General features: G+C 41.4%; 1 protein-coding gene and 2 long non-coding RNA genes across 4 annotated transcripts in view; 2 read left to right on the forward strand and 1 right to left on the reverse strand.

Annotated features, from left to right (window-relative positions):
* Positions 1-27,456, reverse strand: part of lrch4 (leucine-rich repeats and calponin homology (CH) domain containing 4) — a 39,465-nt gene that overhangs the window by 6,090 nt on the left and 5,919 nt on the right. The window contains exons 2-9 of one of the 2 annotated variants that reach the window (XM_042400443.1): positions 7,563-7,707; positions 6,108-6,237; positions 5,617-5,722; positions 4,190-4,436; positions 3,267-3,363; positions 2,875-2,986; positions 2,632-2,729; positions 2,463-2,515 (exon numbers count right to left, since the gene is read on the reverse strand). In XM_042400443.1, coding sequence (XP_042256377.1) covers positions 2,463-2,515; positions 2,632-2,729; positions 2,875-2,986; positions 3,267-3,363; positions 4,190-4,436; positions 5,617-5,722; positions 6,108-6,237; positions 7,563-7,707 — 988 coding nt within the window. Of the gene's footprint in view, positions 1-2,462; positions 2,516-2,631; positions 2,730-2,874; positions 2,987-3,266; positions 3,364-4,189; positions 4,437-5,616; positions 5,723-6,107; positions 6,259-6,384; positions 7,531-7,562; positions 7,708-27,456 lie in introns of those variants that run through there. The other variant, XM_042400444.1, reaches the window with a different exon arrangement.
* On the forward strand, positions 2,988-4,173 carry LOC121888878. The gene is made up of 3 exons (XR_006093370.1): positions 2,988-3,078; positions 3,258-3,382; positions 4,142-4,173. It is a non-coding gene; the product is annotated as an uncharacterized LOC121888878 (long non-coding RNA).
* Positions 6,373-9,399, forward strand: LOC121888879. Its single transcript, XR_006093371.1, has 3 exons — positions 6,373-6,450; positions 8,482-8,604; positions 9,295-9,399. It is a non-coding gene; the product is annotated as an uncharacterized LOC121888879 (long non-coding RNA).

Consider the following 27,456-nt stretch of genomic DNA (forward strand, 5'->3'; position numbering starts at 1 on the left):
ATATTTTTTATCATTTAAATGTAAAACTCTGTCTAGAAACTGTATGTAGTTTCCATTTTAAGTCTCTATATTCTATTTTTAGAAGTCCCAGAGGAAGTGTTGGAAGCCAAGATTTGGAACATCCGTTTGTTTGAGCTACAACATGATTGTGAAGCAGATTTCGGATTGTGCAACAGCTAAACTACATCTGCCTCAGTCTGAGCAAATACACTGGCAGTTGAGTTACACATCTACAGCATGTACAGTACATGAGGCTTAATGAGGGCTCCAGCTCTGAATGAATCTCAGTAATTTGGCCTGAACCCAGTTAATAAAACTCAAAAGCTTCTGAAACAATGAAAGCATGCTGCTCAGTGCCCCAGAGGCTGAGAACAATAGGTCTGTGGCACATATTAATATGTAGCCAATAGAACTGCTGGGACACAAAATCCCAAAAATGTAGTTATCTTAGTTATGGAACAACAGAGCAGCATGATAAAAGCTGCCTGCTGGGCTTCAGCACTAACAGAGACCTGAATCTGCCTGCTGACCACACAAATATTAAGACAGAAGACATGAAAGTTTTCATATAGAAGCTACATAGAAAATATACAATGTTTTAACCTGATAATCACTGAATTTTGTTTCACTTCATTTATCCAGACTGACATCATGTGCATGTCAAAGAATTTTGAGGTGGTGTTTTCCTTTGCCCTAACCAATCAGTAGCAAGTAACACATCCTTCCCGCTGTCGCGTCCCCCCCCCCCCCCAAAGCTGTGAGTGGTAGATTGTTTTCCAACTGTGGTCCATGGCAGCGCTCCATTTGGCTGTGCCGGCATGTTTGTTACTTAGCGACAAGGGTGGGGAAAGTCAGTTGAATGGAGGGAAAGCAGCAGGTATGACGTATAATCTCTGTCAGCTGATAGTCACGCAGCAGCAGGTGATAGAGATGCTGTGATGAACCGTCTCATCAAGACAATACACAACCTTTTCCATTCCGATTCTGCCACAACAATGCGTGTGAAATATGTTATTATTAGTCTGTGTCGTTAATGTATGCGAGGTATTTTGCGTACATGCCAGCGTGCACACAGAGCCGACGATTCTGGTTGGCAGAAAGCAGCATTTTGTGTGCCACATTCAAACGGAGAGGACACCACACCAAACTGGCACAAACTGGCACCCTGCAGGTCATGTTTTGGAGTGCTCCCAATTTTCCAATCACTTAACAAATCAGACATGTCAGCGGTGACTCAGAGGTCTGGAAACGGGGAGATTTACACTTGTGTATTAAGGGGTTGTAGCGTAGCAACGGGACCAGAAATGTAACTCTAGGTTTCTGATGCTGGTAGAGATTGTTAAGAGTGAAGACAACCTGAAGCAGGTTATGGTTATCTTCTGCTTTCTAGTAAAACATCAGAAACATCTCGTCTGTAAACTCTTGAGTACGTGCCGTGTGCTCAGTGTGCTCTTACACTACCTGTCATGCTTTGTTTTTACACCTGCTTTCAAAAAGTACATGAACATTTTAACAATGCTGTTCAGTTGCCACGATGTGATAAACCGGGTGAGTCAGAATGTCAAAACTGTTAACTTTCCAAGATAACAGCACACAGCGTGAGGGGCGGTGGGTGACTAACACTGTAAGGAATGGGAACTGAACTCTATTGACTTTTCCCAGCTCCTCAAATATTCTGTCAAGTGACCTTGTAAAACAAGGAAGGAAAAGAGAGAAAAAGAGATAAAACCTTGTCTGTCTTTGTCACTCGGAGTAACTAAGTAAACAGTTTCCAACCAGGGAAACCGAATCACTGCTGAATGTAGACAGAAACAGGCCGAGGACAATAAAAGGTGTATGTCAATGGTTTTCAGATGAACTGGGATGGCACAAGTACTGGAAACAAATGAGACCTTGGTAGAGGTCATTCCTAGTGTTCAGCAGCAGATTTCCCATAAACCCTTTTGCTTCCCCCCTCCATAAAGCAGATTAACAAATTGTCAGTCACCCTTTACTCCTTCAACCATCTGCTGTCACTAGAAACTCCTCATCCATGTTCTCTGGGAGAATAGTGTCCTGCTCCAGTACTTTCGCACTTTAAACCAATATTATTGGTTTACACTTTACACTTTCATTGCAAGTCAAGCACAACGGTCTCTGGTGCTTTCACATCCCTCAGACAAAATCAACGCTTATTTCTTAGTCCACTAATCCTTAAACGTGTGTTTTCACTGTAAACCATTCTTTTTTTTGTATCAGCTGGTTCTGAACAAGCTGTTTTACTTCATCAACTGGGGCTCATACATTAGCATCTCGTGGGCGGCTTAATGATGACAGCTGAGGTGGTGTGATAGCGATGTGTCACTCAAAGGCAGCCCGAGTCAGGTTGTTCCTGGACCAGAGTCGGCGTATTGAATATGTATGCTCTAGTTTATCCTGCTAATACAAAGAGTACCTTCTACAGTATGTTTGACAAGACTTACCGGCATACTGGTGGGTCCTGGGTTTGGGAGGGCGAAGATCTCTCTTTCTGCTCCTGGAAATCAATGACACAATCAATAACTTCTTTGTTCTAAGATTATAAACAAGACAAGATGTTGAGCAGTAAGGGGATAGGACACAATTGCTAATCAGTATGTGAATGACAGATACCAGAGGAGGTGCTGTGAGGGTAGGTGTGTGTGGATCCTCCTCCTCTTCCTCTGTCACACTGCTGTCAATGAAGTCCACCTGCTCAGCCTCTCCATTCACTGCAAAGAAAGTCAGAAAATCTACTGTTTCAGAAACCTTTTTGTTTTAGCAAGAAAATTTGGTAAATACCTTGTAGTACTTTGTTCCAGATACACTTAATTATGTGGAAAAACACTGACTCACACTAGGTACATCCTTACTCACCTTTGTTAGCTTCCAGAGGAGATCCATCCTCCTCTTCCTCCTCCTCCAGGTTCCTCTGGTCTCTGCTGACCTCAGCCATGCGAAGAGAACGCTCTGAGAAGTCATCTGCTGACTGGACACAGATCAACAGATAATCACTGAGTCATTGATCTGGAGTCGATGGTTAACACTACAGACACCTTCCACCACTCTGTTAATATGGAGGTAGGCTGGATTTGTACTGTTACAAGATATATATATATTTTTTTGTCCCACAAGTTCAGCAGCTGGTTTCAGGGATGTCCTGACCATGTCTGATATGTGTTTTTATTCTGGTTTTGTTTAGTTGTGTGTGTGTGTGTGTGTGTGTGTGTGTGTGTGTGTGTGTGTGTGTGTGTGTCCAGTAGTTTTACCTCATTCCCAGACCATCGTTTACTGCCGCTGTCTACACTGTTGAAACCAGAGTCCAGCCCTCCGAACTGACCTGTGAACAGCTCCTGGTCCGACAGACTGGAGGGAAACATGCAGAGTACACATAAAGATTAGAAAGTTAAACACACAGCAGTCTCATTGGCAAACTGTTACACATGGGGTCATTAGTCTAAAAGGCAGTGACTCATGTTTTTTTCCTCCAGACCAGTACTCACACAACACCAGTATCACACGCAGCTCCTCTGTCTCTTATCTCTGTCTTTAGTCCTGTCTGTTTCATGGAAATGGTTCACTAGGCAGCTCAAAGGCTTCCATTCAAGTTAATAAATATTTGATGAAGCCTGCCTTCCGGTTATTTAACATATCCTTTCATTGCCATCATTTATCATCTAGTTCCTATTCTGCTGTTACTGTACCTCTTCCCTTCATGTTCACATTATTCCTATTTTGGTAGAAGAGCATCCTAGAGTGCACACGGAGTTGGCAAAAAATATTATTTGTGTAATTCCATAATCCTTTAATGACTAGCTGCAGAAGCTGCAACTATCAGCAAACAGTACTTAAGTAAAGCTGTCACTTCAGTATGATCACAAAGCAACAAGTTGCAGCTACCCCACCAGCACTGTAGTCAGCTGTCAGCATCATTTACAGTCATGTAAAACCTGCCTCTTCACAAACAGGCTGCACTCTGATGACAAGAGTTTCTTCTACAGCAGTTCAATTCTGCTACATTCCTGCAAAACTGCATATTTGTAAAAATGATTTAGCCTGACTCCACTCCAACACCTAGAAACTGTGACCAGCAGGGACTTGACCCTGACCATCTCCTTGCATCGTCTCTGTCTTCTCCCTTTAGCTACTCCCTCCTGCCCCTCCTCCTCCTCCTCCTCCTCCTCCTCCTCACCAGCTGTTGAAGCCGGTGGGTCTCAGGTGTCTCTCCAGCTCGTCCTGGCTCCTCTTGCAGGCCTCCATGTTGAGGTACTTGAAGATGTGGTATTTGCCCTTGGAGCAGATCTGCGCAGGCGGCATTTGCAGTGGGTTGTTGTCCAGCGAGATGCTCTGGAGATGCCGGAGGTGGCGGTAGCACAAGGGCACATGGGAAATCCGATTGCAGGACACATCGAGGCGGACTAGAGGGAGCTCGGAGATTTCTGGACGGGAAAGGGAGACGAGAAGTGTTTTGTCTTAAATTTTTGGTACTTAACTAAATCTTCATAATGTTGGTTAATTATTGTTTTAGAGTGCTGCCTGTAAATCACAACCTCAACAAACACTTCAAAGCCTTTTAAGTCTTCACCTCTTCTCCTACAACTACCACTGTTCATTACTATTTACTCTAACTGCTTTCAGTCTTTACATTTCTCAAGTTACCACTTACACTTCCAGAATTTTGACTCCCATCAGTGCTGAAGCTCCTGCACTGTCACTTCAACTGGTACCATCACTACACTCACTACTTACTTGACGTGACACCTCAACATCATTCACTGCTTACACCTGCAGTACCAGTCAAACGTTTAGACACACTCTCTCATTCAAGGGAAGATGTGTTATTAAAGCACTTTGTAACTGTGTTGCTCTATAAAAAGTTATTATTATTCTAGGCTTTCACTTCCATGAAGTCTTTTCATGTGTAAAAGAGTCAGTCTGCAGGAGGTGTTGAGTTTCACTGATGCTTGTCTAACAGCAAGTGAAAAACAGTTGATGCTACTGGAAACAACTGGTGAATGAAACTAGTATTTATGTTAAAAATAGAAAAACAGCTGCAGAGAGAGAATGTTATACAGATGGAATTAATGCTGTGGAAATGTGCATAATGCTGACCACGTTTAATGACTATTATCTGATCATGTGTTAGGTCACGTATGTCATACTCAATATCAGCTCTTCTACTCTTTACTCTAAACAGGCCATATAATAGCAAGTTAGTTTTCATTTAATGATGGCTAAATCTGCACTTAGCAAACACTTACATCATAACTAAGCTAAATTTGAATTTAGTAAACCTGGTAGTCTGTCTATTCTTGTTTTTAAGAAATATATTCATTTCCATTTCCTCCCAATGAGCTGGAGAACGAGGCTGTAACGGTGTAAGACCCATTAGGCTTGCAGGAAGTCATAAGCAGTTCAATACTTCAATCGATAGCTTACAGTAATGACGCAATTACCATCTAACATGGTATACACGGGCTGTTATTAATATACCTGGCGGTCTAAAAGAAAGTGTTAGTGGATGAGATATCTATAGCTATAGATGCACTGATATCAATTAATCTGAAGTGGGCAGAGACAACTAGATGAGGTGAGAAGTTGATGGTCATGTGTTTGTACCTTCAGGCAACGTGGTAAGCTGGTTTCTCCTCAGGTTTAAGTCCCTCAGACACTCTAACTGGCCGAGTTCTGCAGGCAAACGCTGCAGCTCATTACAGCTTACATCCTGAGAGAGAAAGACACCGAGATTGACACAAGACCAGTGATGTATGACTGCAGACACACAGACTAGTGACTAAATGATGTTATCTTGTTGTTTTCTACTTGAAGACATATGTATTGACCACTGACATGTTTCATCACATCAGAAATGGATCTGGAGACTTCAAATACAGCCGCTATGATTGACAGGAACATACTATAAAAACATCTTTTTTTATTTATATGTGCCAATCATAACAGAGGTTATTTCAGGGCACTTTTCACATAGAGCAGGTCTAGACTGTACTCTTGAAACCAGCAATGACAGTAATGGAAAGCATATCTTTCTTTCCATTTGTGTGGAGACTGAGTTCCAGCACAGTGATACAGTGCTGATGTGTGTATCATACCAGCTGTCGGAGGTGTGTGAGGGAGGATATGGAGGCGGGCAGTGAAGACAGCTTGTTGTTGCTGACGATGAGCACTCGCAGGAGGGGAAGCTGAAACACTGACGGGGGTAAACTGGACAGAAGATTACGACTGTGGAGACACACACACACACACACACACACACACACACACACACACACACACACACACACACACACACACACACACACACACACACACACACACACACACACACACACACACACACACACACACACACACACACACACACACACAAACAGTGATGTCATTCAAGAGGCACATCCACCTGGGCCTGGTGCAAGGGTACATTGGATTTCAAAGGTAAATACATACACACACACATATATTGTCTTATAGTTAGGAGACAGTGTCATTTTGTAGCTAACTGGTACTAAAAGTTGTGTGGTACAAAGTGTGTTTACAGCGCGTGTATACAGTATATTTACTTTTGACACTTTTGCTGACTGTATTGGCAGCCACCTGGAGGTTTTTCTGGTCTCTTAGCAACAGCAAAATGATAGTTTTGAGTGAAGAAGAGTGTCAATTAGAGCTGAATGATTTGGAAAAAAATATCTAATTGTGATTATTTTGACTGATATTACAATTGAGATATAATTTGCAATATTAGAGGGCATGATCATTTTTACATCATTCTCATTTTCATAGAAAAAAACATTAAAATGATTATTGTATGATTTATGCAGGAATCTGTATCAAACAAAGATGTTTTCTTCAGTCTGTAGAATAACTGCAGAACACCTTTAAACAAATACTGTGCCTCCTACTATTTGAACATTGCATTAGGCCATATTGAGATTTCAATATCATGTCATATAATTGTTCAGCTCTAGTGTCAATGGGAGGGTTTTGGACGGCATCTCTTCATCTCCAGCATATAAACAAACACTGAAGTTCAAATGCAGTTTCTCAACAACAGCTGTGCTTCAGAGGTGTCATGCACCTGCAGACTGTTGGTGAAGTGTTGCCTGTAGACTCTGCAGAGTGTTGAGGTTCAACTTTAAAGAGGTGACACGAGGTGACACAGCTGACAGTGTTTGTCAGTGCTTGTTCTTAGAGGCTGACCTGGTTTGTCAGAGCCGGTAGGAAGGGGATCTGTCTGATTTTTGAAGTTTTTATGAGCTAAAAAGCAAGCTACACTGAAATGTCTGATACAACAGAACAAGGAGAATGGAGTTGGTCCGATGTCTTACCACAGTAACAATGACTATGTCTCAAAGCAGTCCAACCACAGGACATTGTGATAAGACTATATAAAGCACTGAATGACTTGATATCAGTGACCAATATTTGATTTCCTCACATGGGTCCATGCAGCTCTGATGATGCAGGATGACATCACTCCACTGGTTGATAACCTGACAAAGCAGACCACAGTACAGTAAGCAGACTAGCTGACTCATACGGTAGCTTACCTGAGGTTGAGGTAGGTGAGGGCCTGGAGGTTGGCCAGGTTGGAGGACAGTGAACGCATCCCATTGTGGTACAGGCTCAACGTCTCCAGAGAGATGAACTGACAGAGCTCCTCCGGCAGCTCACACAGACGGTTCTTAGACAGATCTGAAAACACACAACATGACCAAACGTTAGACTGATCCATCAAATCCATTCTGACACAAAACTTGAGGGAATGAAGATACATGCTGGTAGAAGCGACGACTAGAAGAAGCTTACAACAGACTTCTGGAATGATTTGTCTTAAAATGCAAACATCAATCAAATTTGGTGCACAAGTGCAAAAGGGTGAAGTTCTTAAGAATAATCTGAGTCATCATGTTTACTAACTACAGCTTCGGCAGCTTGCATCCAGCTGTGAACCTTTGTTCCAGGTCGCTCACCTCTGGCCGACCTCATGTTTTCATCTCTGTCAACTGTCAAATAATGGCAACATGCCATCAAAAGAATCTCACAGAGAATGAGAGCTTCCACCAAAAAAATGTCATAATAAATAAACCATTTTTACAAAAAAATGCAGTTAAAAGCAAACATTTCCAAACCAAGAAACAAATGAATGGGAAAGCAAACCTAGAAGAAAGTTCTCTTTTATTAGAATTCACATGTCTGTCAGACTCCATGCCCCAGTTTGTAATGCAGGTCTTGTGTTATAAATTTATTTCCAGGGTATTTTTTCCACTAAAAAAAAAAAAAGCTCCTGCAGAGCCACAGACTTTATTCTCACAGGCTGAGTTGTGTAAAATCTGTGAAATGTCCCTTTAACCTGTGAAGACAGCTCTGTTTTATACAATAAAGCACATAAACAATGACTTACTGCGTGCTTTCAATCAAATTCATACTTTGGTTTGATGTTTTATGTTTCTTTGTGCCATATGAAAGCATCCCCGCTACTTTCCAAAAAACCAGCAGCCGAAAACGAACAAACATGTCGGAGCAGAGAACCCACAGTGCTGTGACAGAATTCTGGAGAGGCCGACACTCGTCCACTTCTGACCAAACTGGGTGAGCGTTTCCAAAAATAGCCACTATTGGCTGCTTTCCACTTGTGTTTCCACAGTTGTGGTATGTAGGCCATTTTCATCCACCTTGAAGGATACATATAATAATACCAGTCAATGCTAATTACAGTTAAGAATTACAATGAGACTTGCCCATCACGGCCTTATGCACAAACATTTCATGACTTTCCATAACCAAGTCCCTTCTTGACTTATTTTTAATTTCCCACTCCAGTGGGCTGAGAACCAGATAGTGTACAGCCAGCCTATCTTCTTATCAGCTGATATATATGCAAACACAATAAATCAAGGAACATACCGCTCATAAATGTGAAAAACACATTGTGCTACACACCCATGAATGACATCATGACTTTCCCTGTTTGAATAAACTCGTCCAATTTGAAGATGCTTTTCTCATAATTGTGAAATCATAAAAGGTGTGGTTGGGAGGGAACTTTGTTCTTTTGTAAATGCAATGTGCTCCCAAAGCTCTAAATAGTCTTCTATGTTGGGAAACTATCATTTGCAGAATCAACTCCAATGCTCCAAAATGATGATTTAACCTGGTTACATCATTCTATCTTCTAAAGTTCTCTCTATATCTTTCTATGTTCTTATTTTCTTACACCCTCTCCCTCAAATTTCTTCCACCTTCCATGTATGTCTTCTCTTCCCTGAACCTCCAATGTAGCTGATGCCTGCTCAGTGCTAACCCCTGTCTTCATCACACCCTCCTCTCTGCACAAATATCTGCATCACTTCCAACTCTCCATCAGGCTGTGTGTGAGGTAAAAGAAACGTGAGCATGCAGCAGACACAATCAAACATCAGTAGATTGTCTATAGAGCTGCAGTGATTCCAAAAAGGCACCATTAGCAGTGAGCTTTCACTGGCAGCAGGATGAGACAGAAGTCTGTCAATGGCAGACAGCCCAATGGCTGTTTATTGATCGGCTTTGTGAGCAGCAGGGCTGGAGGAGGAGGAGGAGGAGGAGGAGGAGGCAGTTCCTCTCTTTGTTTGGGCTCATATAGGACTTTTTATTGTCATTTACACAAGACTTAGACTGAAAAATGCAGAAAGAAGGAAATGTGAAAATAATCAAAGACTTTTAGCTGCTATACAGTTTGAATGGACCGTATCCCGTTGTTATCAAGCCATCTGTGACATTCATTTATATGACAGACTCACTGTTTACATCTTTATTGTACAGCTGAGGTCATATGTGACTGTTTTATCCATTATTGCTTTTTAGTATGGTGATTTCTGGGGTGAGTTTCTGTCCAACATTACATGAGAAGAGTTACTTTCTGCTCATTATCTGTCTTTATATCAAATATTATACAGGTTTCACTAAGCTTAATAAAGACTTTATTAAGAATAAAAGATCTTTTATATTAAGTCTTTATCCATCAAGCTAAAAAGAAATATTGACCAATTTAACAAAATAAAGAAAAAAAAAATCAGCCTATTTTTAATCTCTAAAAATAGCTAATAGATAAATAGACAGAATAAGAAAGTAAATAAAGGAAATAACTGTTTGATTAAGCAGACAGGATCCATACTTTAGTACTAAACACTGTTGTCCATACATCACAGAGTAAACAAAGAAATCAGAGCAGTTGTTTGATGGTCAGGATGTCTTCACATGTCCTTAATAAACACAGCAGCATGCTGCCATGTATGACTGTGTCTCTGTACATACAGTAAATGTGAGAGTGGATAGATAGTGTACAGTAGTATTACAGCCTGATCTCTCCCGCTCCGTCTTCACTGTCCCATAGCTAGAGGGGGGCTGTCTGAACAATAGGTGGGGGTGGAAGCAGCAGAGTGTTTTGTGTGTCTGCTCTGGGGGATGGAGAGGTTGTCTCGTCTCTGTATCCGTCGTTGCAAAAGATAACCAGTTTGCTCTGACAGGGGAGTGTGATGGTTTGAAACTTAATCTACTGCAAAAATAAAAGACCTTCATGTCTGTGCATGTACAGACATATTTTAACTATTATGAGCACCTTGCAATGACTACATTTATTCCTGAACATTACCCCTTAAACTAGACTATTCCCTTTCTTATCTTCACTTTTTTTTTCAAAGCACTAACACAGAGCTGGACCATATTTGGTACTGTTAAGTACAAAAATACACGATTACATACAAAACACACACACACACACACACACTCTAACAGCTGATAAATCTCACACAGCATTCCCTACTCTCTTGCTTTTCCCAGGAGGCATTTCTGCCCAAATGTCCTGGTAGCTAGTTGTAACAAAGCCAGACTGACTCACTATGGGCATCACGGGGAAAGCATGTGCTGTGGAATGGCACAGAGAGGCAGTGAAATGTCCAGTCTGTCACTGGCCTGCCACGGTTCAGACAGCAGGACGCTGGCTTTAAACAGACATGCTCTGAGGTCCAGAGCCAGTTCTGTCAGCTCAGCATGGTTCAACAAAGTCCCATGAAGAAGAAGAGGAGGAGGAGGAGGAGGAGGAGGAGGAGGGCTAGAGTGTCATGATGGCAACTAATACAATCCTTCCTGTTAAAGAGCTGAATCATGCTGGCCCTGGCATTATAGTCAAGTGTCAAATGTGTCATCAGTGACTGTGATTGGTTTTGGCTTCACTGCTCACATTTCATATTATCTGGCAGGAACTAACTGCTGCAAACACAACACCATACAGTCATGGAGCTAAAAGACACATGGTATCTCACGTCAGGTACAGACTTCAGCTACAGGGTTGGGTGTGGGGTCTCAATACTTGATGTGGTTGGGAGATGGGACAAATACATTATATTAGCTACTTGTGAGATGCTGAATCTATGGCCAAATTATTTTTTTGGACAATTTAAGCAGTCAAAACAATTGGCTACATACATTTGACTTATGTGATTAAATTAAGTCATTATAGTCTAGAAAAATGTGTCCACACAAGTATCAAAAAAGTAGTGAACCGAGCACCAGAGTTTCATCAGTGGCAGACTTCATCTGCTGATGAAAACTGTGACAGACATTTCAAGCAATGTGCTTCATCTGTGTCTGCCACAATGGTGATCAATAACATTCTAACCATTAAAGTTTAGAAAATACAAAAAGTAAAATGAACAATGAATACATTAAATGTATAAAATCAGCTAGCTTGGATTGACGCAGCTATCCAAGTTGCTGTAAGTAGAGCTGCAATGATGATGAATCAACTAATCTGTTATCAGAAAATTAATCGGCAACTATTTTGATAATTGTTTTTTCAATTTTTTGTCATTTTCTAAGGAAAAAAAGCCAAAATTCTCTGGTTCCAGCTTCTCAAATGTGAATAATTTCTGGTTTCTTCAGTTCTCTATGACAGTAAACTGAACATCTTTGGGGTTTGGACTGTTGGTCGAGATACATTTTATAGACCAAACAACTAATCAATCAACAGATTAATCGATAACAAAAATAATGGTTAGTTGCAGCCCTAGTTGAAAGTAAATCTTAAATTGGCATTTCTTTGATTGATCATCTTAAGGAAACATGAAGTGAATGGCTCCTAGTAAACACTACAGCTTCTGTGTCGACTGAAAATGACGTTAAGCTGAATGAACAAAGTGAAACTAACAGTTGAGTCTCTTTGTTAAGTTACTCTCTTGTCTCCACTGAGTTTTCAGCCCCAGTCAGAACACATTAGATCAAACTATCTACCACAGTGTTTGTTGTAACACAAACCACGTCCCATCTGAAAGGATTAATCCATATTAGCCACTTCAAGGATTCTGCTGACCTGGATTGACCCTTGTTCAGTTACCATGGTGACCATGCAGATTTTGTGACAAGCTTAAAAACAGGGTCACCTATCATTAGCCTGGAGAGAAGAGAGGGCTTGAAAAAAAAAAAAAAAAAGACAACACAAGAGCAAAGTAGATCCATGCGAGGCACAGCATGTGTAAACGTGTAAATGTGTAAGCCTATGTGGGGCTTTTAGAGCACTCTAGTGAACCGTCTTTAACGTCACCTTAGTTGTCACCATTGTTTTGTTGATGTTTGTGCATCTGCAACAGTTTTGGTTGCCGGGTTAGCACCACGGTTAACAAGAAATGACTCCACGAACCCCGGTGAGTTCCAGTGAACGCTAGCTGCTTCTACACGTGGATCCTCTTTGACAGCTAATGCAAAACACCTGCTATGAAATCATTGCTTGGGGTGTGGCCAGAAGTGAAACACGATTAAAAAGTTTCAACACACACACACACACGCACGCACACAGCAGTTGAGCAGGAGTCTGATGTGTATGATGAGCCCTGCATGCAAACACTTTATAAAAGTGTACCTGTGAGGCCAGATCACACAGCTTACAACCAGTGTCAGAGGATTTCAAAAGGATCAGCAGAGAGCGCGGCGTCGGTCTGTCAGAGCAGAGCGCTGTGTCTAATTACAGGTCAGCCGGCGATGGAGGAGGATCCGCTTCAGACACTTACATCACTGCTGACCCATTGACCTGTAGATCTTAACAACAGTGCTGGTAAGCAGCGGCCTCTAAATCCCAAAGACTCTTATCACAAGGAAGGCCCTATCAGAGCATCAAAACGGGTTGGCAAATTCACTGTAAAAACAAAGGAAATACAGACAACAACAGTGTCATATTACAGATTGTCAGTTGGATTACACAGAGCCTCAGTGACGCCCTGTGTGATCTAACTGACAACCACATAAGACTTTACTCTGCTGTTTCATTTTTACAACTGAACTACATAAAGAAGTATACTACACAAGCTTGGTTAGACACTTTTACAGTCAAGTCTTAAAAGACATCCTGTAGACTGGTGCTGTGAAGTGAGTCTTCCTCACATGGTGTCATGCTGTCTGATTAGTTATTGGGGCTGATATTGACCTTGACAAAACCTTAGCAGTCAAATTCTTGTTACCACGGTGAAACTCAGGTGTTGTTTGTGATCGGGTGTGTCATCGACAGCTCACCAGCATGAAGTGGAAAACAAAGTCACACATGACATTACTAATAAGGATAAATTGTGCTTCTAGTCAGGACAAGCTCTGAGCTCACAAATCACACTGATCCAGAAACAAACATCAGCTTTCATTAGTCCGGCGTCCGTCCGTCAGTGTGCTTCAAACATGCTTGTCAGATTGTTGAACAAAGTGTGAGCCACACCCTCCGGTTTGTGAGGAAGCAGTGCGTCAAACAATTTCTGTAACTTTCTGAAACTAATCTAACAAGAACACCCACTTTACACAGTGACTGGCCAAATGACAGGAGATCTCCACAGCTGCAACTGACTATTGTTTTCTATACTGTTTAATCTGTCTGTTATTCTCTCTAATAATCGTTTAGTCTATAAAATTTCAGAAATAGAGAGAAATGCCTGTTATAATTTCTTAAGGTGACCTCTTCAAATGTCTTGTTTTGTCTGATCAACAGTCCAAAACCCAAAGACAACTGATTCACTATCATGTATGATACATAAAAGCATCGAATCCTCACCCTCGAGAAGCTGCAATCAGCAAATATTTGATATTTTTCCTTAAAAAAAAAAAAAAAAAAAATGACAGGAACAATTATGTGATTATCAAAATTGTTGCAGATAAATTTTCAGTCGATCGACTAATCAATGAATCGACTCATGGTTGCAGCTCTGAAGCTCTCTCCACATGACAGCAGCAACTAGCAGCTGCTTTGCTACTTTGAGCGTTGCACGCCTCTCCGCTACACTCAAAGTTCACTTTGTTTCAACTATAATGACATGATAAGTCAATATTAATCAACAAAAAAATAATCAGCAACTATTTTGCTTATCAAATCATCCTTTTAGTCATTTTTTCCAGCAAAAATACCATAATGATCAGCAGATTAATGGATGATAAAAACAATTGTTAGCTAACCCTAACCTCTAACCCTAACAAACAGAGAAAGTGTAATCCTAACACACTATTTACTGCAGTGATTGTGTAAAACAGTGAGATGTCTCTGTTATCTTTCCATCTCCTGTGTTCCCCTGTGTCTTGTCACGCTAACCCAACACATACCTTCACAAATAAGTAGATATCAGGTTTCTGGGTGCCTCACCTACTCTAGAGCTGTGACTGAGCTCTAAAGGAACAGGATTAAGGCAAAAACAGGGTATATTCTTCAGTGGAGGACAATGTAAAAAAAAGAGTAAATGAGCTTTGTGGTGCTGATGAAGCACCAACGATGTTCTTTTCTAAAGCTTGGAAATTTATTCCATGCCACTCAGCCAAGAAACCTCACCCCCCCGCCCTCAGCGTGACAAGGACATAGAAGAAAAGAGGGACCCCGGGCCTCTCGGTGTGTGCAGAGGTGTGTGTTTGTGTCTTCACAAAATGAAACTCATATCACCTTGTGAAGAAAGGAGGCGAGGTCCCCCCCCCCCCCCCCCCCCCCCCTCCAAAAAAATAGTAGAGAAGAAGGGGTGGAGTGAATGAGTAACAGGACAAAAGAGTTGAGGAGCAGCCAGAAAGAGGATGAAAGCAAAACAGAGGCCGACCACGAGGATGCCAAGATAACTAAACCCTCGAGAGGAGTGACTCAACGAAAAAAGGGCAGCTCTTCACTGGCTTCAGTCCACAAGAGCTGCATGGACTGCTGGGAAACACCTGTGGCTGGACTCAAATGCAAATAGCTAACCTGTAGCCACAGTCAACAATGCAAATGCTTATTATTTAGTGCATAAAAAGAGGTCTACATAAAGACGGAACATTTTTTTTGTTGTGTGGAGAATAACTCGCCCACAACACAGGCTCTGATCACTGCTGCTCATAATCAGCTTCCACGTAGGAATTGCAACCGTATGTCGATTCGGGGGGAAGATTTCATTGCATGAAAAATAAATGAAAATAAATGTATACACAAGCCCCACAAATGCATGATTTCAACAATCAACCAGTGTGAGGTTGTTTGACCAAAAACTAAATACAAGCCAAAGTCCTGTTCAATCATTATTGACATCTTGCTCTTACAATGACCTTTCTCTGTGATAAGCTGTATTGTGCTAGAAATAACATTGATGGCTCTCAGTCTATTGTTATCATCTCAGTATAAAATTATTAGGTTAAAACGATTTAATGCCCTGATAATAGCTTTTGATGTTTTTCCGCCATCAACCAATCGATTGGTTGAAGAGTAGGTGTGATATCTGTGTGGGCGGGCAGTAAATAACAGTTACACAGTGACAGAGAAAAGAAGAGAAAGTGGAAAAATCTGATTCAAAAATTTGTTATGCAGTTCATTTAGTTGGTCTTTTATTTCATGTTTATGTTTTAGCAGACTAGACATGGCTGTAATAACAGCAGAACAAAGAGGGTAGATCAGGTAATGAAAGTAAATACCAGGTTTGTTGGCCAAAAATGTCAAGTGCCTGTTCCTCTACTACCTCGACCATTGAGAAGTCTGAGGCAGAAGGAAGGACTCGCATCACTTAAATAGAAGGTTATGTTGGTTCATATATCCAGAGATATTATCTATCTCTTCTCCAAAATTTAGATACAAGTTACAGAGCAATCAATTACCTAATCCACGATTTAACAGGTTATTCAAAACATTTTGGGCTTGACACTGTCACCACTTTCAAATCAGCATCCTGTACCTTCCCGCCACATCTCACTCTTACCCTGGCTTATATAAAATACTAGCAAAGCACTGGAGACTGCTATCCGATCTGATGCTTGTTTGGGTTTATTTCACAACGTTGCTAATGACAACGCAAGTCCGCCCTGCTGTAAGACAGGATGTGGCGGTGATGATTCCTGTTACAGTGTTAGATACAGCGAATTGAGAAGAAGCACCGTAGACAGAAGCTGAACACCACAGCTCTATTGTGTGAGTGTGAGTTTGTGGGTGTGTGTGTGTGTGTGTGTGACTGATGCATGACTAGGCCTGATAGTGACAATGGAGAGCACTACATGATGTTGTGTAGTTGAGTAAGAGATGGAGATGTGCTGTGACTGGTGCTATGTAATGCTACTGACTTCACATTCAAAACAAGGCCAGACATTTGACAGACATTCAATCAGCCAGAGATAACACTTTTATTATCACAATCTAACTCTTATATCCTCGACTGTCAAACTCCCAATATGATCCCAATCAACACTGTCTTTGATATCTTTCAACACTTTCAACCAGTATACAATCATGCATATCAGATACTGTATCTGTGATAAAAAATATTCTAAACTTAAGGTTCACTATGTAGCTTCCCTGTGGGACTCCCTTGTGTGGCTAGACTGTCGGAACATCTAACCAGAGTCTTCAAACACTTAGTACAAGCCATTCAACACCTGCTGGTACACCCTAAAGACAGAGCCCCACCATGGAGCGGACAGGTTGATGATATCACCATGACATCACATGGGACAGCCATACTAATTCAAAAGAAGTTAACATTTAGTGTTCACACTAGAAGAGTGACAAAATAAAAAAAATACTCAAGTATGCAGTATGCAGACTAAAATGCTTCATTTTTGAGTGTGTTGTTGATGGACACTATTGTCCCAGAATGCACTGCACTGAGGAAATGGAGGAGCTGCTCATAGATGGAAAAAAATTCATTGTGAGTGTCAAAGCTGCACTTTAAATGACAAGCATCGGTATCATTTCCTGTTAGTTTGCTGAGTGGTTAAGTTTGCTCAGTTCTTGCATGCTAACTGCAACAATAGTGTGAGATAAGACAATTACATACAATTAGTATGTAGTATGAAATGGGATACAGTGTGAATGAACACCAGAAACGGACAACATGAGCTGTCAGTGAACACCACACCAAAACTAAACATCACATGACCAAAGTTTAGGTTCCATTCACTGAAGACGGCCATGAGACACAGTCAAAAGCTTAGGGAAGAGAAAGTAAGTGAAGCCTGAGTTCATATTTTTAGCAGTTCACACATGCTTAGCCTAGCTTAGCGCAAACACTGGGCAGCTGGGGGAAACTTCTAGCTTAGCTCTGTGAAAAGTGAAAAAAAGATCACCTTCCCATAAGTCAACAGCTGTTTTATGAACAATAAATACACATGACAAGGCGTTGGGAGTATGCCTTCGAGACATTTCTTGAACTACATGGTACATGGTGTCCTGTATTACTGTCAGGTCTGCACACACTGTTGTGACTAACCACAACCCAAGTGACTCAGCTACAAAACAAGATACAACATGATAAAAAGACTGTTTTGAATTTGTCGGAAGGCCATTTCTTTCACTTTTGATAGAGCTACAGTAGCAGATTCCCACAGTTACACTTGTCTCTGTACTGTACATGTTTATTTGCATCACCTTTAGTTTCAAATCATACTCTTAACAGAGAGAAAGCCTTAGAGTGAGAAGAGAGTGTGATGCTGGAAAAAAAACAGGCTAAAAAGAGAGCAAGAAGGGATGTTTTTGCTTCTCACAGAAGGTCAAATGAGTAGAAAACTAAAATTCAGAGGAAAGATGGTTGTGTTAGACACTCCCTGAGAGATTAATCATCAGGCTACAGCAGATGATAGGGAGTAACTCTCCCTTTTAGATGTATTGTACTTGGCAAATTAAGTCAGACCTGATTCACTTGCCCTCCCCTCAGTCTGTATCCTTCCTCCTACACCCTCTCCTCTCCCGCTCCATCTTTCACCCTTGCTTCTCTCCACCTCCTCCTCACTCTTCTGTCCCTCCTGCAGACTGCGGTTTTGATTTAGCTCTTGTATGCAAAGCTCAGCGTGGTCATGCAAAAGGGGAAATACACTATAAACACACTCAGGCACACAGTTTCCAAAATGCGCTGAAGGCAGAAAAATGATGTTTTCTCCAACTCTGAGAGCAACAGATTAAAGTGATAAACATGCAAATAGATGAAGCAGGAGGTAGAAACATAAACGTGTTCCAGTTGTCACGGCAACCGCCAAATTGCCAAAACCAGTTAATACCACGGAAAAGAAAATGAACTATGTGTGCAATTCCAGTATAACCCCTGGAAGGCTGATAACAGATTGAATTAGATTAGGTTATAAATAAACCCTGCTGTCCACCTGGTCATCATATCAAAAACTATAAACATTACATAATATTAACAGGCTCAGAGTTCATTTAGTTTTTATGTATTATCACAGTTTAGCAAATTCAGTAACCTTACTCTGTTACTAACCCCAATCACATATGCATAAATCTAGCAGAAGTTACTGAATTAACATACAAATCAAACGAAATGTACCTTGAAAAACACATGAAACATTAGCTAAATAACAACACAACAAAACAGCAGCGCCTCCATCACCCAGATTGATAACCTGTGAAACTGAGAGAGTAGAGATTAAGGAGCGGTCTGCCCATTCACCATTGCACTAACTGTGCCAAGAGCTTTCAAGTGTGACACCAATGTGCATTCAATGTGACGTAATGATCCTTCCTTCTTTTATAGTTTCCTTGAACCTAACCAGGAAGTTGCAAAGGCATCAGTATATCACTACTTCACACAGCTGAGGGAAGCATGACTGGCTCAGTTTTGTGATGTGACTGTTAAAACAAAGACATGAGTTAAAATGCATAACACTACAACAGAATAGGAGCTATGATTAATATCTGTTTCGTCAACATCAATCTCTTTGTCATGAAGAATTGATAGTTTACTTAAACAGTTAGGCTATAAAAAAGAAGAAGATATAACTGGGTGTCATCTGTATAAAATGGTAGGATATATTATGCCAGCTGATAATGAGCTGAGGGTAACATGAACAGAAAACAGTAAAGGACCAAGGTTGGAGCCTTGGGGAACACCAGAGAAACTGGATGGACAGAAAAGGAATACATACCAATTGTGATAGAAAAATCTTTGTTAAAAGAGACAAACCATTTAAGAGCAGAACCACTGACACCTAGCTAGCCTCAGTCCATCAAGTAGCATATTGTATTACACAGTGTCGAGGGCAGTACTTAAATCAAATTAATGAGGGAATGCCACAACTTTCACACTTCAGCCATGCTCAAGCATTGTTGTGATCTAAAAAGAGCAGAATTTGTGTCTAAAAGAGCTAGAAGCTAAAGTCAAACTTCCACACTCACACAACAAATTAAATGCAGGATAATGAACATGCATTCGACTCTCATTTGACCCATTTACACAAGACTGCTGTCGTGGGTTAATCCCTGGTCATCACAGTTTCCACAAGATCTCAGTCTGCAACTGCAGTTCCTTACACGTCGCTGCTCAATGGAAGAATTAAACCTTACCTTGTTACAAACTGTCGTCTTTAAGTTTATCAAAAATGGTCTCTGGACTTCCTGTATTTGGTATCCTTATGAAAAGTTAAGAGATCAACCTTCACTATACCATCATGTTCTGAGGCTAACCTATAATAACTCTATGGTGGATGACCCATGTTGACCCACTCACAGTGAAAGTGGGTTTATCCCACATCACTATGCCTGGCTGCAAGCATTTCAAGCACACACAAATCTTAACATTCACTCCGTCCAAGGCCCCATGCCTTCTCTCTCTCTCATGTACCAACTTCCTCAGTGAATCAGCCATCTGGACACCAAACACTGCAGGAGTTAATGGATCAGCTGGGTTACATAAGACATACAGGGCCTGGGCTTTCATTATTCACCAGGCAGTCCACTCCACACCATAAGATTATTTACACACACACTCTTATGGTGTTACATTGTGTTGCAGGACAAACACAGAGCCAGGAGGAATGGGGCTAAGGCCCATTAACTAATGACTGCCTGGTGAGCCTGGAGGAAACTAGTTCAACAACACAACACATACAGAACATAAAGATAGTAGAGACCCTGACATACAACCCTGATATCCTGGTTTTAAATCTACCCTGAACCTTTAGTTTAGTCATCTGTTGTCCAACATATCTCTACTACTGTCTAATAAACCCAAGTTGAAAGCAAGAGGGTGTTGCTTGGTTGTATTACCAGCTGCATTGTCAACGTCTGCAGTAGCTTTTTACAGATGCCAGTTACTTGAGCTTCCAGACAGATGCCATATCAACATGAAAGAGCAAACTGAGTGACTTATTATTAGGATTACTTGCAAGAGATGTCTCAAGACAACCCTAGGGATCACTATCTGGGTCAATTGGAACATATGTTAATGGATTGGCATCAGCTAAAAGAAATCTGATCAAAATCCGATCCTTTCTTGACTGTTCTCAATTGTTTTGTTCACCTCAGCCTGCCAGTGTTGCAGCACTGCTGTCCTTGAAGACAGCTGGGCAATTTGCTTCATTTACAAGTGAAAATTAGTGTGTGAATGTTAGAAATTATTGGGGCTCAGTGTTACAAGTGACTGAGTTCTGAAACAAGGTGTCAGAACTCAGTCACTTGTGTCACTACAGTTTCCTTGAGCTCTGACGCTAACAAATCTGTTATCTCTACTCTATTTCTCATTAGCAAAGATCAGCGTACAGAACATCCAGGTACCAGCTTCTCACTTTTAGCCGGCACTGACTGCCACTTTCACTGGTTGAAATCTCATGGTGGCAGATCACATCAGTTGTCACCAATTAACATGAATTCCGTGAGTAACATGACAGACCAAAATGATACTTCACTGTCCCCCCCGGGTTTATGTGCTCTCAGCAAGTCAATGTTTGTACTCAGCCAAAGATCACTTGTGAGGTGTTTCTGTAGTCCCAACAACTCCAACAGAGTGATACATCTTTAGCTCATTGCTTCACATCAATTTCAGCAGTCACTTTATCCAAACTTTCATTCATATCATATATCAATACTTTAAGCTAATCAACTTTATAGTTCTGAACCAGAACCATCAGTATTTGGATCAAGTAGCTTGTGAGAAATATGGTGTGCGCACTTTTCCATTCAGTTGAATGGGAAAGTGTGTCCAAACTTTTGACTGGTACTGTAGATATTGATAAGTATTGGATCGGACTATCGGCAGATACCCTGTATTAAAGGACTTGGATTGGGGACAAAAAACCTTGACATGTTACGCTGTGAAAACAATTTCAAAATCCTGAGTAAGCCTGAAATAGTTGTAAATGTTTTTAATGGGTTAGACTCCAGCTCTCCACAGCCATGAACATAAAAGATAAGTGGTTCAGAGTATGGATGGGAATAAAATAGATTGGGTGTTAAGTGAGCTGAGGTTTGGACTATAACTAAATGAATCAGAAGTGGACCCCAAGGCCAGACCAGTTGGAATTTACAGCTTTAAAACTGAACGCAGTTAAATTAAAAAAAAAAAATCCAGCCATTAAGGCAAGAAAAAAAGACTTCTCTATTCAGAAGTTAGCTTGTGAATGCAGTCTCACTCTCAAATGTTCAAGTGTAAGATATGATGGAAGTTCCCATCTCCACATGAAAAACTGAAAATGCCCAGAGGGCACTGACAGAATACAGCTCACAGCTTTTTTCTGTGTGACTGTCTCAACCTAACCTTGGGAACAGTGGAAAAAGACGAACCATCTGTCTATCACAGTCTATCACCATTTTACCTTGTGAGGCAGCTGGATTCGTGAGATCAGGAGATCATGCAAGAATCCTCATAGGACGCTGGTCACGCTGGTCTGAACCACTAGTGGTTCGGACACAAGCTTATATCTTGAAGCCTGACACGATAGATTCTTGTGTGATCTCGCAAATCCAACTGCCTTGAGTGGTAAGCCTCAGCTGATACCTGCTGACATCCAGTTACCATGCTGTCCTCATCCAGACTCAGTACCTAGGGAACAATGGCTATGGCAACCATGGAGGAGTTCTTGCCCTGACACACACACACACACACACACACACACAGGCTCTAGAGCCAGACTATGTATGGCACAGTATATGTTTTTTGGCAGGCTAGTAGTTTTGTCCCACAGCCTCCCTCTCTGTGTCTCTGCCTTTTCTCTGGTTACCTCCCATGGGACTGAAGAGGGACCCCCACCCCCCACCAGCTGCTGTGCAGGTCTCACACAGAAAGAGACAAACATTTAGACATGCAACTAAAAATACTGTTAATTACAGCATGACAAAATGGTTTAGTATAACGCAGCCTTTTTTGACCCTCTGTTGGGGATGAATAAAGTACTTCTGGTCCCTGTTAATGCAACAATGCATGAAGATGTGCACGCTACTCTGTGCTACAAGAGGGGAACTTCTTTTTATAATTACACAAGCCATGGCATTCATTAGCCGACACTAGGTCCAGTATTTATCAGTTCATGAAAGACTCCTTCCAGTTTTCTCATGAATATCTTTTCTGAGGGAGTTGACTATTCGGTTCAGTCCAACGGACAGAAACAGATCCATCTGGCATCTTATTTTCTGTGACATTTACGACAAAAGTCCTTTAAAATTGGCTTGACGGTTGGATGGAAACATGTTGGCTGACAGAAAGTGTGAGGCAATCAGTGCGGACTAGGAGAAGAAGACAGACAAAGCAGAAGTGAAGACTGAGTGAACTGGCAGCCCACATCCGCAGCACAGAGGAAATAAAACACGGGGGGGGGGGGGGGAACACACTCTCGCACACACTGCGCCAACGTGCATGTCTCGCTTAATGACACAGAGCAGATGTAAACAACTGAGAGAGAGCTAGATCCATATGTTGAGCTCAGACACACATACACAGTGTAGTGAGCTGAAATCAGGGCTTGCTCAACCTGACCATTAACCCCTTCATACAGTAGAGTTGTGTAGTATCTAACAGCTTAGCCAGAGAGCCCTGCAACACACTTAAACCAGCCCATTTGTTTAAAGAGGGTGGGGAGTTTTCACTATCTGTTATTGTGTAACATAGTGAATCAAAAAATCAAATAAAAAACACACCCATGAGGTGATCTTCTTATATGAAAAGTAGCATTTTATTTCTTTGTCCCAATCTCTTTCACACAAGCAGTTTGAGGCAGCAACCACAAGAAAAACTGCTCTGATTGGAGTACTGAAGTCTCTTACTAGTAACGTACAGTGATGGGTTGTTCCAGTAACAGCTGCCAGGCAACCAGTGAACACTCCAGGAAGTTACTGGTCTCAGCCCAGAAACAGTCAGGCACGTAACCCCCCTGTAAGACTCCAGTCAGCGTCAGTTGGGGCTGAAGACTACGAGTTTGAAAATGAAACAAATCTGGGGGAGCGGAGTTAGAAAGGTTAGCTGGAGGCAGACTAGCAGCTCCAGGCTACATTAGACGCTATCAGCATAACACGACACAATCTCTGGCTGAACTGTTGGCAGTCAATTTGTTGGTAATGAAGGCAAAAGGTTATGAAAGAAGAATGCGCAACATAAATAAACAATTTCTCTGGTTCTGCCGCATCAATTTCTTTTTATCTTTTTTTAACTGAGTCCAACAATGTTATTTTAGTCCCAGAGCTGGAGTCAGGACATGGTTAGCCTAGCTTAGCATAACAACTGTAAGCAGAGGGGAAACAGCTGGCCTGGCTCTGTCCAAAGTTTAAAAAACTTTATGTACATTATGATACTTTTTTCACCATGAAATTGCTCCACCACTGAATTCCAATGTAAGCTCACTACAGCTGCTGTCCTCCTAAACAGAGATACAGCTACAAACTTTATCAGAGCCACCTTTCAAGCCATAATGACTTTTTTGTTTCTGTGCCTGAAAGTAGGACAGGAGAAAATAAACAGGACTTTAGGCTGGATAATGACAATAACAGCTACCATCACACCCTTAAAACTGCTCAACCTAAACAACACAAACACACACCAAAGACATCCTGCCATGAAGTCTTTCAGTATTTCACTTGCATTTGTAGAACTGGCCCAACAACCTTTACTGGTTTTTTTTTTAGAATGGGGTGTGTTGACTGACAATAATTCAGCCTTTATAAATGAAATCTATTAAATAACTCACTGAAGAAAAAGGAGACAGGGTTGATTTTTGATAAAAGGCTAACATCAGGTCTCATTGTAAGCCACTTTACAGGAACATGTCATGGAAATATCCCTCCCCCTCACCCTCACTCACACACACACACACTCACACACACACACACACACACACCTCCTTTGCTCATTCATTATTTCTCTAAGTCAGCTGCCGGGCTTCTCAGTTGTGGTATGGAGTGTGTGTGCTGGCTGGCTGACCAGCTCCCCTCCTGCTCTCTCAACAACAAGCTCTTGTCTCGCACATCCCCAGAGGTCATACAAGATTAAAGGTCATATTATTAACTTTGTGCCCATGCACCATCCTTTCCATTTCTCCTGCTACTGAGCAAACTCAATTCCGCTTAAATCGTCTTTTGCTACAAGATTTTTTTTTTTTAATAAAGTAAGAATTCAATATCTGGGTTATTACAAACACAATCCTAGTTCTTTAATACTGATGTTTTGTTATTTTCTATATACTACAGCTGCACAGTGCTCACTTAGTGGACCTCCATCAAAAATGAGAAAAGCAATTCAAGTCCAGCAAGGTCTGAACCACAACATGAACACAATGCTCAAGTTCAAATGCAGTTTTCACCAGACAAGTGATGAACGTACAAAATTCAAACCCCGCCTGAGGGGCCAGTAAAAGTTTATGCAGGGCAAGTTGATAGGCCGGGTTAGTGACAGCCAATCAGAGTTATGGGTAAGTCCCTTTGAAAGAGTAACCAAGCCACAGAGAAGCACCTGCAGCACGTCGCTCTCCTCGCTCATGGGGGGAAGAGACACGCTGTTTCTAGGGCAGAGAAGCGCTGGAGGTTGCTTGAGCCTCGACCCAGTGGAGGAAGAAGTAGCTCATGCGCCTGCTAATGTTAGCCTGCTAGCTTTGGGAAATAACAGAAGATATTGTCGGTGTGTGTGTGTGTGTGTGTAACGTTAGCGACACTAGATAGTCACCTCAGCTTGTGTTGTTTTGTGTTGATGTAGCAGCTGTAGAGTGTAGCTATGATGCTGCTGCTGTGGGGCATGAGCGCTCAGCTGTGGTTGGATCTTATTTGTGGAGGGGGACGAAGGAGAGATGAATGATTAGACCAAAACCACATTGATATCCGAACACACATCTCTTCCTCTCTCTCCATATTGCTCTGTTAGCTACTGCAACCCACAAACTGTAACTATGATGGGTGTGGCTAGCTATTCACCCAAAGTCACATTTGATTAGATGAATTTTTGTAAAAGCCCCTGACTGCAGGAGAAGTCATCAAACATTTGAATTTTGGGATATCTGAGTCGCAATTACAACTGGGAAATGACTCGTAAACAAGGGAGCCTTCACTAATTTTAAAACCGGATATACTGTCACTGTGGAGGACCCAGTGTGGTCCTGATTGTAAATGTTTTGCTATGAAGAGACTCTACTGAACCATGCGCCTCCATCTTTGTAATGCTCTTGAAGGTTGAGACCATCTCTTCTCATGTCAGAAGTCTGACAGGATCAAGTGCTTCACGGCAAACTCACAGGAAAAATGAAATAAATACAACCTTTATGAAGATACAGAGGTTTTCATTCATTGCTGTAGTAATGTTGTAGGACTGTCAGCAACAAGAGAAAACTGTCTTCCTCTAACTGATGACTTCATTTCATTGAAATGTATGTCGAATTGTTTCTCCGCTGTTATTTTTCCTCTGCACATGAATGCATCTGTGCAGAGGCTTCTCTTAAAATCTAGAGCCAAAAAGCATGTGATTTTCATTTCAAAAAAGATAAATCACACTTTCCCTTAGTTACAAGTACATTTTCATTCAATCTGATATGAAAGTGTGATGCAGAATATTGACATCATCATATCTATCTGACAGCCTCAATCCTGGAACACAGATATTATCATCCTTTCAAAAACCTACAATTATGAAAGCATTTGCCCAGGGGTGGGCTGTGTATATTTATCAAAGACCGCTATAAAACACAGACTTGTGAGTCCACAAGGTGCACACAACATACAATGGCTGGGCTTTGTTCCCTTCAACCGCTCTGGGCTACCGGGAAACACTGCAAGAGGCAAGCCAAGTCTCCTTCTTTGTGTGTGTGTGTGCGTGCGTGTGTGTGTGTGTGAACCTTTGACCTTCCTAAGGGAAGCTGCTCCAGTGGAGAAGAAGGGGGGGGGCTGATGTTATCATAAACACAGCCCGGTCTTATCCTAGTTCAACCACCATCATCTCTTTCAATAAAACAAAACAGCTCCACTTGAATCCTGCACACTCAAACTCACTACGGACACGAAGAGCTGCGTCTTACATACAACGACGTGCAAGAAAAAGTGTAAAGATGAAGTGGGCAGCCCAGCATTGGTATCTTACATAATAAAGAGAAGAACACAGATTCAGCAGGATGCTTTCTTAGGACGTTAAGTCTCATTTTTGACAATGACTGGATGTAATGTGCTGGTAAGGATGGCTGGTAGGAATTCCAAGCCCACAGAGAAATAACAAGCGACTCTGCAGCTCTCCACAGCTTTCAGCTCAGCGTACTGCTTCTCTAGCCTGCACGCAGATGATATGGAGTGTGATGGTTCTCAGTGGTCCTCCCCATATAAAAGCTGGACGGCCCATTCCAGCAAACAAGCTCAGACAAGCCAGCTATACACTAACTGTCCATCACTCAAATCAATGAGACCAAACCAGAGCTAAAAGACGAGTGAATATTTATAAACCAGTGATAATAAACAGTAACAGTATATTAGATACTTTTATATTGTGTATATTATATGATATATTATCACAATTTAATTATTTCCTGGAAAATGAGTTTACAAGCTAACAGCTGTTTTTAGCTAATCCAGCAAATTAAACACCTGTCAAATCAAACACTTGTCCTGCTTATATGTTGGCAAAGACCCAATAATGAACTAACAAAAGATAGTTTACTCAGTTCCACACACACCCTTCTACTAACATAAATACTAAGTAGAGAACCTAATGTGTATTAGTCCGCCCCTGAAAATAATCCCCAACAAAAGCACTATTTCGTCAT

Source organism: Thunnus maccoyii, chromosome 22 (assembly GCF_910596095.1).
Source record: "Thunnus maccoyii chromosome 22, fThuMac1.1, whole genome shotgun sequence".
Taxonomy (NCBI): Eukaryota; Metazoa; Chordata; class Actinopteri; order Scombriformes; family Scombridae; genus Thunnus; species Thunnus maccoyii.